The 12,609-nt window shown below is 45.6% G+C and overlaps 1 protein-coding gene across 7 annotated transcripts in view; it reads left to right on the top strand.

Annotated features, from left to right (window-relative positions):
- LOC119977194 (glutamate receptor 4) overlaps positions 1-12,609 on the top strand; it is a 390,429-nt gene that overhangs the window by 288,182 nt on the left and 89,638 nt on the right. For all 7 annotated transcript variants that reach the window (XM_038817887.1, XM_038817892.1, XM_038817889.1 and 4 more), the window contains exon 10: positions 3,724-3,930. In XM_038817887.1, coding sequence (XP_038673815.1) covers positions 3,724-3,930 — 207 coding nt within the window. The remainder of the gene's footprint in view (positions 1-3,723; positions 3,931-12,609) is intronic.

Below are 12,609 nucleotides of genomic sequence, written 5' to 3'. Positions count from 1 at the left end.
AAAACTAAACTATGATGAGCAAAACCTATAGGCCCCTATTCCAGTGTGTAGAAAAGAATATCCAGGGGTTTTAGCTGATTCAGCATAAATATCTGACTGTCCCTGGATCAGAGCAAAAAATGCAACAAAACAGCATAATCTCAAATACACTGGCTAATCTAAGAAAATTCAGAAACCATCGAGCGTAAGACCACAAGAAATAGCAACGGGAGTAGGCCATTCAGCCCCGCGAGCCTGCTCTGCCATTCAATAGGATCAGGCTGACCTGACATTCTTCACATCCAGAGCAGCTTCATCTTTCCCTGAAGTTCCAGTGCACAACATTAGAAGTCTTTTTTTTCAGGATCTGCCTTTCAAAGTCAATCCCTTTTTTTATATTATTCGTTCTCGAGGTATGAGTGTTGTTGGCAAGTATTTGTTTCCCATTCTAACTTGCCCTTGAGAAGCAAAAGGTGAATTGCCTTTGTGGACGGCTGCAGGTAGGTACATCGAGTTAGGGAGGAAATTAAGGATTTCGACCCAATGACAGCGAGGGAATGGTAAGATAGCGGCAAGTCTTGATCGTATGTGCATTGTTCCGATGCGTTTGCTGCCCTTGGCCTTCCAGGCGGTAGAGACCATGGGTTTGGAAGGTGTTGTTAAAGGAGCCTTGGTGAATTGCTGCAATGGATCTTGTAGATAATACACACCACTGCCACTTGATAAAGACAGTGAATGTTTAAGGTGGTGGACGGAGTGCCAATGAAGTGGGCTGCTTTGTTATGGATAGTGTCACACTTCTTGACAAATATACTCATTCAGACAAACAGAGAAAATGTCATTGCACTCCTGGCTTGTGCCGTACAGATGCTGGGCTGGCTTTGGGGAGTCAGGAGTTGAATTACCTGTTGGAAAATTCCCAAGCTCTGACCTGCTCTTGTAGCCGCAGTATTTACAAGGCTGGTCCAGTTAAGTTACTGGCCAATGCTAACACCCAAGATGTTGATGGAGGGGAATTCAGTGATGGTAATGCTGTTGCATGTTAAGGAGAAATGGTTACATTCTGTCTTATTGTAGATGGTCTGGCAGTTGCCTGGCACTAATGTGGGGCAAATATTACTTGCCACTCATCAACTCAAACCTGAATGTCGTCCAGGATGCTTCAGTATCTAAGGAGTTGTGAATGACGCTGAACATTGTGCAATCATCAGCAACATCCCCACTTCTGGCCTTATGATGGAGGAGCAATTATTGATGAAGCAGCTTAAGGTGATTGGGTCTAAAGCACTACCCGAAGGAACCCAACAGCAATGTACTGGGGTTGAGATGATTAGCCTCCAACAACCATAACCACCTTTGTGCTGGATATGATTCCAACCAGTGGAGAGCTTTCCCCATAATTTCCACTGACTTCAGTTTTGCTAGGGCTCCTTGATGCCATACTTGGTCAAATGCTGCTTTGACATTAAGGGCAGACACCCTCACCTCACCACTGTGCCATGGAAGTCATAGGATTTACAGTGCAGAAGGAGGCCATTTGGCCCATCGAGTCTACACCTGCCCCTGAAAGAGCACCCTTACTAGGCCCACACCTCCACCCCATCCCCACAACCCAGCAACCCCACCTAACTTTTGGACATAAAGGGACAATTTAACGTGACCAATTGACCTAACCTGCATGCCTTTGGACTGTGGGAGGAAATTGGAGCACCCGGAGGAAACCCACGCAGACACGGGGAGAATGTGCAGACTCCGCACAGTCAGTGACCCAAGCCAGGAATTGAACCCGGCTCCCTGGAGCTGTGAAGCAACAGTGCTAACCACTGCGCTACCATGCCATGAATGTTAGAAAGATCAAATCCCTCACCAGAAATTCGGTGGCTCTTGATCACTTTCATTTTCAAATGAACACATGAGAATCCAGATTGGCTCCTGGATGCTGGATCCTGGTATGAATAAATTGATTGACATTCTAATCTATAATGTTCATAAAGTCATGAACATTAGGCACTAGGTGAAGTTGTCTATTGGGTTCCAACTGACTGGACAAATAAATATAATGATCCTTGAGAGTCCCTCTTCCACCCACATACACAAATGTATCCACACTCAGACATAATCATGAATCTGGATTCATCCTTAGATATCGAACACAAGAAGATGCAATCAGCAATACAGAGAAGGAGCCGAAGTTTGAAAAATGTACACATTGAAGCTAGGAAATGAATGTGAGGCTAAAAATGCATACACGGCATGGTGCTATGAATGCCTACATGGGCTTCCTGGAGGCAGGCTGCACCACTGACCATTACCCATATGGTCATGGCATTGCTCCTCCTATCCACCTGCTTTACTAATGTATCCAGTTCCCGGGGTAGCATGTTGGTGCAGAGGTTAGCACTGCTGCCTCATGGCGTCGGGGACCAGGGTTCCATCCCAGCCCTAGGTCACTGTCCTTGTGGAGTTTGCATATTCTCCCTGTGTTTGCATGGGTCTCACCCCCACAACCCAAAGGTGTGCAGAGTAGGTGGATTAGCCACACTAAAATGCCTGTTAATTGGAAGAAAATAATTGGGTACTCTAAATTTTTAAAAATAAAATTAGATTTTTAAAATATGTATTCAGTTCTCTTCAGTCACTCTTGCCAATGACTGCCTAGCAGATCATTTTCTAAGAATTTCATTTTACACATCTTGCCTTTGTGTTCGGCAGACAATGCTGCTGGGGCTTTCTGATCTGTTGGTAGTGTCAAAAGGTCGTGTCGGAGGAGCATAAAATATCATTCAGATGAGATGGATGCATGAATTTTGCGTGTTGCCTATTTTAATCTGAATGTGCATGGACACATTACAAAGCACAAATCTCTCTCTCAAAATCAGGGCAAAGAAATTTCTAACCCATAATCTTTTTGAGATCAGAACCCAGTAGATAATGATGGCAACTTCTACTGACCCGATGATAAACAAGGCTTGGATCTGTGAAGTAGCTCTGCAAACTGTAAAGGAGGCTGGCAGTCCCTGTGAAGAATTTGGATGGAGAATCCCAACTAATTTAAGAGTCATATATACACATTGGGCTGGAATCCCACACCGCCCACCACAAGAAATCCACGGGCGAGCCGCTTACAATGGAGACGTTGGGCGGAATTCTCTGGTTGCTGTGCCAACCCCGGCCGGACAATCCTGCCCAATGTGTCTAAACATACATTTTGAATAGGATTATGCAAAAGTGTAAGGAAACTGCTTTCCTGAGTCAGTAATGCTAGATTAAACACAGGCAAATTCTTTGTTGCTCACTTGCAGTTTGTATTGACAGTCCTTATTAGCAAATGCTAAGGAAGATGTTACAAATATCAAAATATCCAGAACGAGAATAGCTTTTAAATGTGAATGCAAGTGACAGTTAATGTTTATTGTGCTTCATCAAGTAAGTTATGGCACCTTGGTAGCAGCTTTCTTACTGCCATAGTAAATACACTATATTAGCATTCTAGTTACATACAGTCTTTCTTGATAAGTCCCCTGCAATAAAACCTAGAAATGCAATCAATTGACTGAAAATAAGAAAATAATTTTATGTGTCTTTCATTGTGGATGGTTTTATCCTGAATGTAACCGGGAACAATGCCTGTGGTACAGAGTTATAGCAGATCATCTGCTGAGCAGGGTGTTTAGCATTACTAGCGCAATGAATTTATTTTGTTTTGTTGCACTTAACTGATTTAATCTGTTCTTTGGTTATCAGGAGGGCCCATATGTTATGCTGAAGAAAAATCATGACACCCTGGAAGGAAATGACAAGTATGAGGGTTACTGCGTGGACTTAGCTTCAGAAATTGCAAAACACATCGGGATCAAGTACGAGCTTAAAATCGTTCCTGATGGGAAATATGGTGCAAGAGATCCAGATACTAAAATCTGGAATGGGATGGTGGGCGAGCTTGTTTATGGGGTAAGAATGGCTATACAATGGTTGGAAAATAACGTTTCTCGTCTTTTTAGTTTGAAATTTCTCTTGTGTGTTAATCTCAGTGCACTGGCTGATGTCTTTGTATCAATTTCTTGCTTGCTCTGTTTACCAAAGTTTATTAACCTATTTACTGTAAGTGACTTTGTTAAAACAGCCTGCAAAGATATTGAGCACCCTGGCGCACACAGGAATTTCAACTCTTTTGAGAGCTGTCCACAAAATGTTGAAAACCCGCGTTTCACAGGATTATATAGAAGTATATTGACAAATGTGAGGTTATCCATTTTGGTAGGAATAACAGCAAACGGGATTATTATTTAAACGATAAAATATTAAAGCATGCCGCTGTTCAGAGAGACTTGGGTGTGCTAGTGCATGAGTCACAGAAGGTTGGTTTACAAGTGCAACAGGTGATTAAGAAGGTGAATGGAATTTTGTCCTTCATTGCTAGAGGGATGGAGTTTAAGACTAGGGAGGTTATGTTGCAATTGTATAAGGTGTTAGTGAGGCCACACCTGGAGTATTGTGTTCAGTTTTGGTCTCCTTACTTGAGAAAGGACGTACTAGCGCTGGAGGGTGTGCAGAGGAGATTCACTAGGTTAATCCCAGAGCTGAAGGGGTTGGATTACCAGGAGAGGTTGAGTAGACTGGGACTGTACTCGTTGGAATTTAGAAGGATGAGGGGGGATCTTATAGAAACATTTAAAATTATGAAGGGAATAGATAGGATAGATGCGGGCAGGTTGTTTCCACTGGCGGGTGACAGCAGAACTAGGGGGCATAGCCTCAAAATAAGGGGAAGTAGATTTAGAACTGAGTTTAGGAGGAACTTCTTCACCCAAAGGGTTGTGAATCTATGGAATTCCTTGCCCAGTGAAGCAGTTGAGGCTCCTTCATTACATGTTTTTAAGGTAAAGATAGATAGTTTTTTGAAGAATAAAGGGATTAAGGGTTATGGTGTTCGGGCCGGAAAGTGGAGCTGAGTCCACAAAAGATCAGCCATGATCTCATTGAATGGCGGAGCAGGCTCGAGGGGCCAGATGGCCTACTCCTGCTCCTAGTTCTTATGTTCTTATGTTCTTATATACAGATTGGGATTTCCTGCGACAATAATTCCATATCAAATATGTGTTGGTCCTTTTTGTGTTCACTTGCAGTTTGTATTGATAGTCCTAATTATTAAACACTTAGGAAGATTTTATCAACATAAAAATATATGGAAGCAAGAATACCGGAGAGTTCATCATTTTTCAGAAGTAATGTACAATAATCCAGGAAAGTAATAGGTGGGTCCTGCACACCATCAGCTTCTTTTATGGTGGATGCAAGTAGAGAGATGGGCGGTGCTCCCAGAGATATGATATAAGCAGGCTTATTAGGCCTTTCAGACCATTTCTTCTGGGATTCTGTTGATCTCCCGCTAGGTAGCCTGTGTTAAAATTCCAGTTAATGGTTGAAATTACAGCTGAATTGAAGATGACCAGAAATATTAATAGTGCTATCTGCAAGGGAGAAGTTTTAGACAGGAGTGCAATGTAAAGTTGATTAGTCTTCTTTCTTTAATAGCACACTAACTACTTTGCATCAGACAATTAGGATATTAGCATGAAGGGATGGACTAAAGAGCTAAAAGAACCATCTCTCTGGAGCACTGTATGCAATGGCATTTGTTTCCAATTCAGCTTCAGTGAAAGTGCTAAGCCTTTGATAGTTTCAGCTGAATTTTGATAATCATTCCTCATTAGCAGATCTCTATGCTTCAAACAAGAAATGATGTGGACAAGAAATTATGTCTCAGAACTTAATTCTGAGAAACACTTCTTTCATTGTATCCAATGAAGTTACTCATTCTCTTTGATGGTGCTATCTATCTTGGTTTCATCCTTATTTGGAAACCTATGGGTGAAGTTTTCCCAAAATTGCAGAGTGGTGGATCAGGTGAGAAAGGGTGTGTAAAATTCATTGGCATCACAGATTGCTTTTCTCGCCTGTATTATGGGCCAGAGTTCAAAGAACACCAAAGTATATCTGGAGTTCACCTGACCCACAACTTTTAATATATTTTGGTTATGGGGAGCACAAGGGCCCACTCTACAGGTGTGATGCAAAAGAGATCTAAAGTATTTTTAAATGAAACAATGTTTATTCTATGAATCGAGTTAACATTTTATAAACACACAGTAAACATCTTATCAACTACCAACACTGATATCCCCCAAATATACAGTACTCTATAGGTAACCCTTAGTAACTTTCCTAACAACATCCATAAACCAAAGACCCTTTTTAACAAAGACAGTAGGTTTACATTCCTTACAGAAACAGGTATTATTTTGAAATCATCAAGTGATCTGGGGACAATCTTTAGCATGCAGAGAGAGATACTAAAATACACCTCCTTGGTTTAAATGCAGCTCTCCAACTGAAAACGAAACTAAAACTCAGAGCCAAAACAGCTTCCAGCTCAAAACAAAATAAAAAGCAGAGCCAGAGCCCAGCTCCACCCACACACTGACATCACTGCAGCCACTTGAGAAGACAAACATTTCTTAAAGTGACATTCCCATGACACCTGCTTTAACAGCACTCTGCAATTTTAAAGTGCTGGCGAGGATCAAACAGCCAGCTTGTGGGCAGGGGCATAGGGGGAGGGGGTGCCTAAAGATGCCACCAATGTATGTTTCGGAGATTGGGACGCCATTTTTAAAGGGCACCCTACTCTCAAAGCTGTATTTAAGGGCCCTTCCCAATGGACATCGGGAACTGCCCCACCATGATCGAGACCCCCGACTGACAAGGGGAAACCCCGAAACCCCCACATGCAGATGTGGAACCACCCCCCGACACATTAAAGCATCGGGTGATCTGACCCCCACATCCCTGCCCAGTATCAGAGCACTCCCCACCCACCCTCACTAGCACCGCCACCCTCGCCCCATTGCTGATACTGTCCCCACCTGCACACCCCAGTGTATGCCACAATTCCCATCAACTCAACAACCATCAGCCCCCCCCCCCCCCACACACACACACATAAGGGGAACCCCAATGAGACTCCCCAGAGGGCCCACACCTGGCAGTGCCAACCTGGCACTGATCCTGGCATTTCCCCTGACACCCTGGCACTGCCCATCACTGCCAATATGGCATTACTCCTGACAACCTGCAACTGAGCCTTGGCACCCTAACAGTGCCATGTTGGCAGTGCTAGTTTAACAGTTCCAGGTTGATAGTGCCAGTGTGTATGGCACTGCATGCCCATGGCCCTCACCATCCGGTGGCTATACTCACCTTTATGCCTCCAGTGTGGTCAACACGACTGGTTCTTATTTTTGAAAGCCGATAGTGTTTGTTCCGGTCTAACGTTATGCTGACTGGGTGGGAGGATAAGGTGTGGGCAAGTGTTGTGGCGTCAGGCTGGGAAGTTTGGCTAAATATATGTTTAAAATGATGGTAATCAGGTTCAGGCCCTTTCTGGGTGCGAACCTGACCATGTCATTGGTTGAGGGGGGGTCTCAAACTGAGATCTCGCTGGCGCAAATCCCATTTGGTCCTCTCCTGAGAGCCATAACGGGATTTGCACCAGTGCCGATCAGGCCTACTAAGTCCCGCCCTTTAATTATTTTTGTAATGGGGTATTACATTGGTACTCAACATGGATGAGGCCTTTGAAAACACCTGTTCTGATTTTAGTAAACAGTCTCTCATAATTAACTATCTCTGAAACTTTCATGGGGATCTCTGCTCTGTGGGTAAATCCAGTATATCAGCTGCAGTACCAGATATATCTGTAGGTGGCCCTGTGTTAGCAGTTTTCACTTTCAAGAACGTCACACCTTACTGGGAATAAGTTCGCAGTAGGAATGATTACTATACTACAGATACAAATTTTAAAAGATAACTTCAAACATTTCACAAGGAAATGTTCTGAAATTTGAGCACTGGCCACCTGCACACTCCCAATCAAAATGTACAGAACTAAAATTAAATTAAATTAAACAATAAAAGGACAATCAATTCCTGCATCCTACTGGGAAGGAATCCTTGCAGCAACTCATCCCCTACGCACAGGAACCTGCAGACGTCAGGTGCCATCGTTAACCCTGCCCTCACTGCCCCTTACCCCTCACTGGTGAAAGAAATTTCAGGATTGTTCATGAAACTCCAGCAGTCCCTCCCACGAGGCATTTTGAGCATCGCAAATCCCAGGAGAGCCACGGTGGAGAGAAACCTCCTGAGGCCAAAAAAACGGCAAAGTAGCGTTGAATAACGAGGCGTTTCTTAGCACTGTAGCCACCGAGTAACATCCCCTAAACGAACCCAAAACCGGACTCTCCGTCGGTGGGATGCTCCATTTAGCCAGCACCTGGGGGGGGGGGGGGGGGGGGGGGGGTTCCCGACAGCGTGGGGTTGCCCCACAATGGGAAACCCCATTGACCGGCCGCCATAATGGAGAATCCCACCAGTGGGTCGAGGCAGAAATGTGGTGTGGTGGGGCGGAGAATCCAGCCCAGAGTTTTTCCGACTGAATTGCGCCCAGGAAATGCAACCCAATTTAGGAAGAAAGTCAGAAGCAGGATTTAAGATCAAAAGCAAACATGGATAGAAAGCTAATCTACCCAGCAATATGCTGCCTCACGGCACTAAAGACTTGGGTTCGATTCCGGCCCCAGGTCATGGTGCGGCGTTTGCACATTCTCTCCGTGTCTGCATGGGTCTCAACCCCACAGCCCAAAACAATGTGCAGGGTAGGTGAATTGGCCATTCTAAAATGCTGCTTAATTGGAATATATAATTGGATGCTTCAAATTATTATTTTTTAAATCTACCCGGCAATGTGGAAATTCACCCAGATATGTCCCAGACATAAAAAGCAGAACAAATCCTAGCTGACAATTATCACCCATCAGCCTATTCTTGATCATCAGTAAAGTGCTGGAAGGGGTCATCAACAGTGCTTTCAAGCTGCACTGCTCAGCAATAACCTGCTCACTGATCCTCAGTTTGGGTTATGCCAGTGCCACTCAGCTCCTGACCTCATTACAGCCTTGGTTCAAACATGAACAAAAGACCCGAGCTCGAGGTGGGTTGAGAATTACTGCCATTGACATCAAGGCAGCATTCGACTAAGTGTGGAATTAAGCAGTCCTAGCAAAACAAAAGTCAATGGAAATCAATTGGAAAACTCCCCATTGACTGGAATTTTACCTAGCACAAAGGAAAACGGTTGTGGGAAATCAATCATCTCAGATCCAGGACATCACTGAGGAATTCCTCAGAGTAGTGTCCGAGGCTCAACCATGGTCAGCTGCTTTATCAATGACGTTCCTTCAATCATAACGTCAGAAGTGGGGATGTTTGCTGATGATTGCACATCATTCAGCACCATTCACAACTCTTCAAATACTGATGCTGTCCATCTCCATATGCAGCACGACCTGAGACCTGGACAATATCCAGCTTGGTCTGACAAGTGAGTAACATTCATGCCACACAAGTGAATGGCAGTGACCATCTCCAACAAAAGAGAATCTAATCATCTCCCCTTTGACATTCAATGACAATATCATCGTTGAATCTCCCACTATCAACCTTCTTGGGGTTACCATTGACCAGAAACTGAACTGGACTAGCCATATAAATGCTGTGGCCATAAGCGCAGGTGTGGCGCTAGGGTCTAGCGCCGAATAACTCACCTCCTGACTCCCCAAAGTCTGTCCACCAATATAATGATTATTATAAACATGGCACAAGTCAGGAGTGTGATGGAATATTCCTACTTGCCTGGATGAGTGCAGTTCCAACAACATTCAGGAAGCTTGACACCATCCAGGACAAATCAGCCCACTTTATTGGCACCCTGCTCCACAAACATTCACTCCTTCTACCACCGCGCACTGTAGCAGCAGTGTGTACCATCTCCAAGATGCACTGCAGGAACTCTCTTTTGGACAGCATGGTGGCACAGTGGTTAGTACTGCTGTTTCACAGCACCAGGGACCTGGGTTCGATTCCAACCTCGGGTTACTGTCTGTGTGGAGTTTGCACATTCTCACCATGTGTGCATGAGTTTCCTCCGGGTGCTCCAGTTTCCTCCCACATTCCAAAGATGAGCAGGTTAGATGGATTGGCCATGCTAAATGCCCCTTAGGGTGGAGTTTCAGAAATAGGGTGGGGGATTGGGCCTAGGTAGAGTAGTCTTTCGAAGGGTCAGTGCAGGCTAAATGGACAAAATAGCATCCTTCTGCACTGTTCGGATTCTATGATTCTATGATTCTATTCTATGAGCTCACCAAGGCTCCTTATTGAGCAGCTACCAAACTTGCAACCACTACTACTTGAAGGACAAGGACACAGTGGTTAGCACTGCTGCTTCACAGCGGCAGGGACCCGGGTTCAATTCCAACTTTGGGTGACTGTGTGGAGTCTGCACATTCTCCACATGTCTGCGTGGCTTTCCTCCAGGTGCTCTGGTTTCCTCCCACAGTTCAAAGATGTGCAAGTTTGATGGATTGGCCATGCTAAATTGCCCTTAGTGTCCGAAGGTTAGGAGGGGTTACGGGGATCGGGCGGGGGAGTGGGCATAGATATGGTACTCTTTCGGAGGGTCAGTGCAGACTTGATGGGCTGAATGGCCTCCTCATGCACTGTAAGATTCCTCTCTGACTCAATGATGGCAGATACCTTGGAACTCCACCACCTGGAAGTTCCCTTCCAAGCTGCTCATTATTCTGACTTTGAAATACATCGCCGTTCCTTCACTGCCACTGGGTCAAAATCCTGTCATTCCCTCCCAAGCAACACTGTGGGTGTATCTACACCACATGGACTGCAGTGGTTCAAAAAGGCAGCTCACCACCACCTTCTCAAGGGCAATTAGGGATGGGCAACAAACGGTGGCCAATGACACCCACATACCATAAAAATCAAAGTTGAAGTGGAGATTTATTTCCTATTCGAAAAGTACTCTTTTCATAGTCTTAATGTTAAAAAAAAGTGATAGCTGGTTCTTAAATTGTTTGCTATTCATGTAGTTTAAAAAACAAAATCTTACAACATAATCAGCACATTTTAACAATTGTTCCTCTGGGAATAATTTTATATTCTTGCCCCAGGAGTTCAGTGCGAAGCACATAATGTGTTGACCGTGATGTTGTTGGGGCCAGTTGAGGAGGAGTCAACTGACTCCCAATATTCAGTGACCGCGGTTGGTCACAACAAAGGTTTTGAAATTTATTTCCCCATGGATGCCTTTTTAAATCCAAATGTAATTTTACTATCAATACCATGAACAGTAAGTAGCCAATAAATAAAATTTTCCTGAGTCAAAGCCAAGCTCATTAGCCACTAAACCCGGGAAAAATTATAAAAGATGCAACGGGCGTGATCAAACGGCTTCATCGCGCCTGGCTCGGTGACGTGACGAGGCTGTTAAATCTCGCGAGCGGCCTCTTGCAAGACTTGCAACGCTTGGAACGCCTTGCAAAATCTTGGCTCATTTGAATAGGACGGCGCCCGATTCTCCCGAGGCCCAGGAATGAACGACCATACCTGCGGGACCTCACCATGGCGCATTTTAGCACTTCTCCACACATACGTGGACCAGGCGTAACAACACCTGTGGGGTCTCCCAGGCCATTGAAATCCTTGGGTGGTCAGGGACAGGGCAGTTGGCATCCTGGCCCTCCCTGTGGCACCCAGGCACCTTTGCAGTGCCAGGCTGGTACCTTGGCAATGCCACACTTGCACTGCCAAGGTGCCTGGGTGGCACTGCCAGGCTGGTAGGGGCACTGCCAGGGTGCCAGGCTGCCCAGGTGCCAGGATGGCAATGCCAAGAGTCAGGGCCTGAGGGGGCCATGCCCATGAAAGGGGAAATCAGGGGGTATCAAGGGTGAGGGGGGGTATGAAGGGGCCTAATACAGGTTGGGGGGGGGGGGGGATGAACATTCTAGGAGGCCTCTCAGGAATGAACACAGAGTGCTTCCTCTGTCAGAGTCAGTAGATGTATTCCCAGTTGAGTGTTACAACAGTTTCAATACCCCTGTCTGGACTGCTCTCTAACTGGGGTATCTTTTTGTGACTGGGCCTCTATAGGGGTTCCTTTAGTTCGGGGGTCCCTGAGGGAGGTACCTGTCATTAAGGAGTCTCAGGGGGGGGGATGCTTTAGTTCGAAGGTCTCTGTGGGGATCCTCTATTCAGGGTGTCTCATAGGGCCCCCGTATTCAGGGGGTCTTCAAGGGGGGGGGGGGGGTCCTCCTATCCAGGAGAACTCAGAGGTGGTCCTCCTATCTAGTGGGTCTCAATGAGGGTCTTCCTATCTCGGAGTCTCTGGGGGTATCTTCCATTTTAGGGGGTTTTGGAGAGGCGGTTGGGGGTCTGGTACGGGAGGGGTGGGCAGGTTGTGCTTTGTGGGGGGCGAGTGGCCCTCAGGTTGTCTTTTAAGGGGTTACACTTTTGGTCTACAGCGTGGTGCACCACCGAGGCCACGCTGAGAAATACCAAAAGTGATCTCTGCCCACGTGATACCCAGCCTGGAGGATTGGACAATTACAAAGACCCAGAGACTCTGGGACTGGCCCCGATGCAAATGGCTCCTGCACCAATTAGCATCCTTCCACTGGTGCATGGGCACATCCCTCGATCCTGCCGTCTGCGGGCTTC

This window comes from Scyliorhinus canicula, chromosome 14 (genome assembly GCF_902713615.1).
Source record: "Scyliorhinus canicula chromosome 14, sScyCan1.1, whole genome shotgun sequence".
Lineage (NCBI taxonomy): Eukaryota > Metazoa > Chordata > Chondrichthyes > Carcharhiniformes > Scyliorhinidae > Scyliorhinus > Scyliorhinus canicula.
This window is presented reverse-complemented; position numbering and strand designations above follow the sequence as displayed.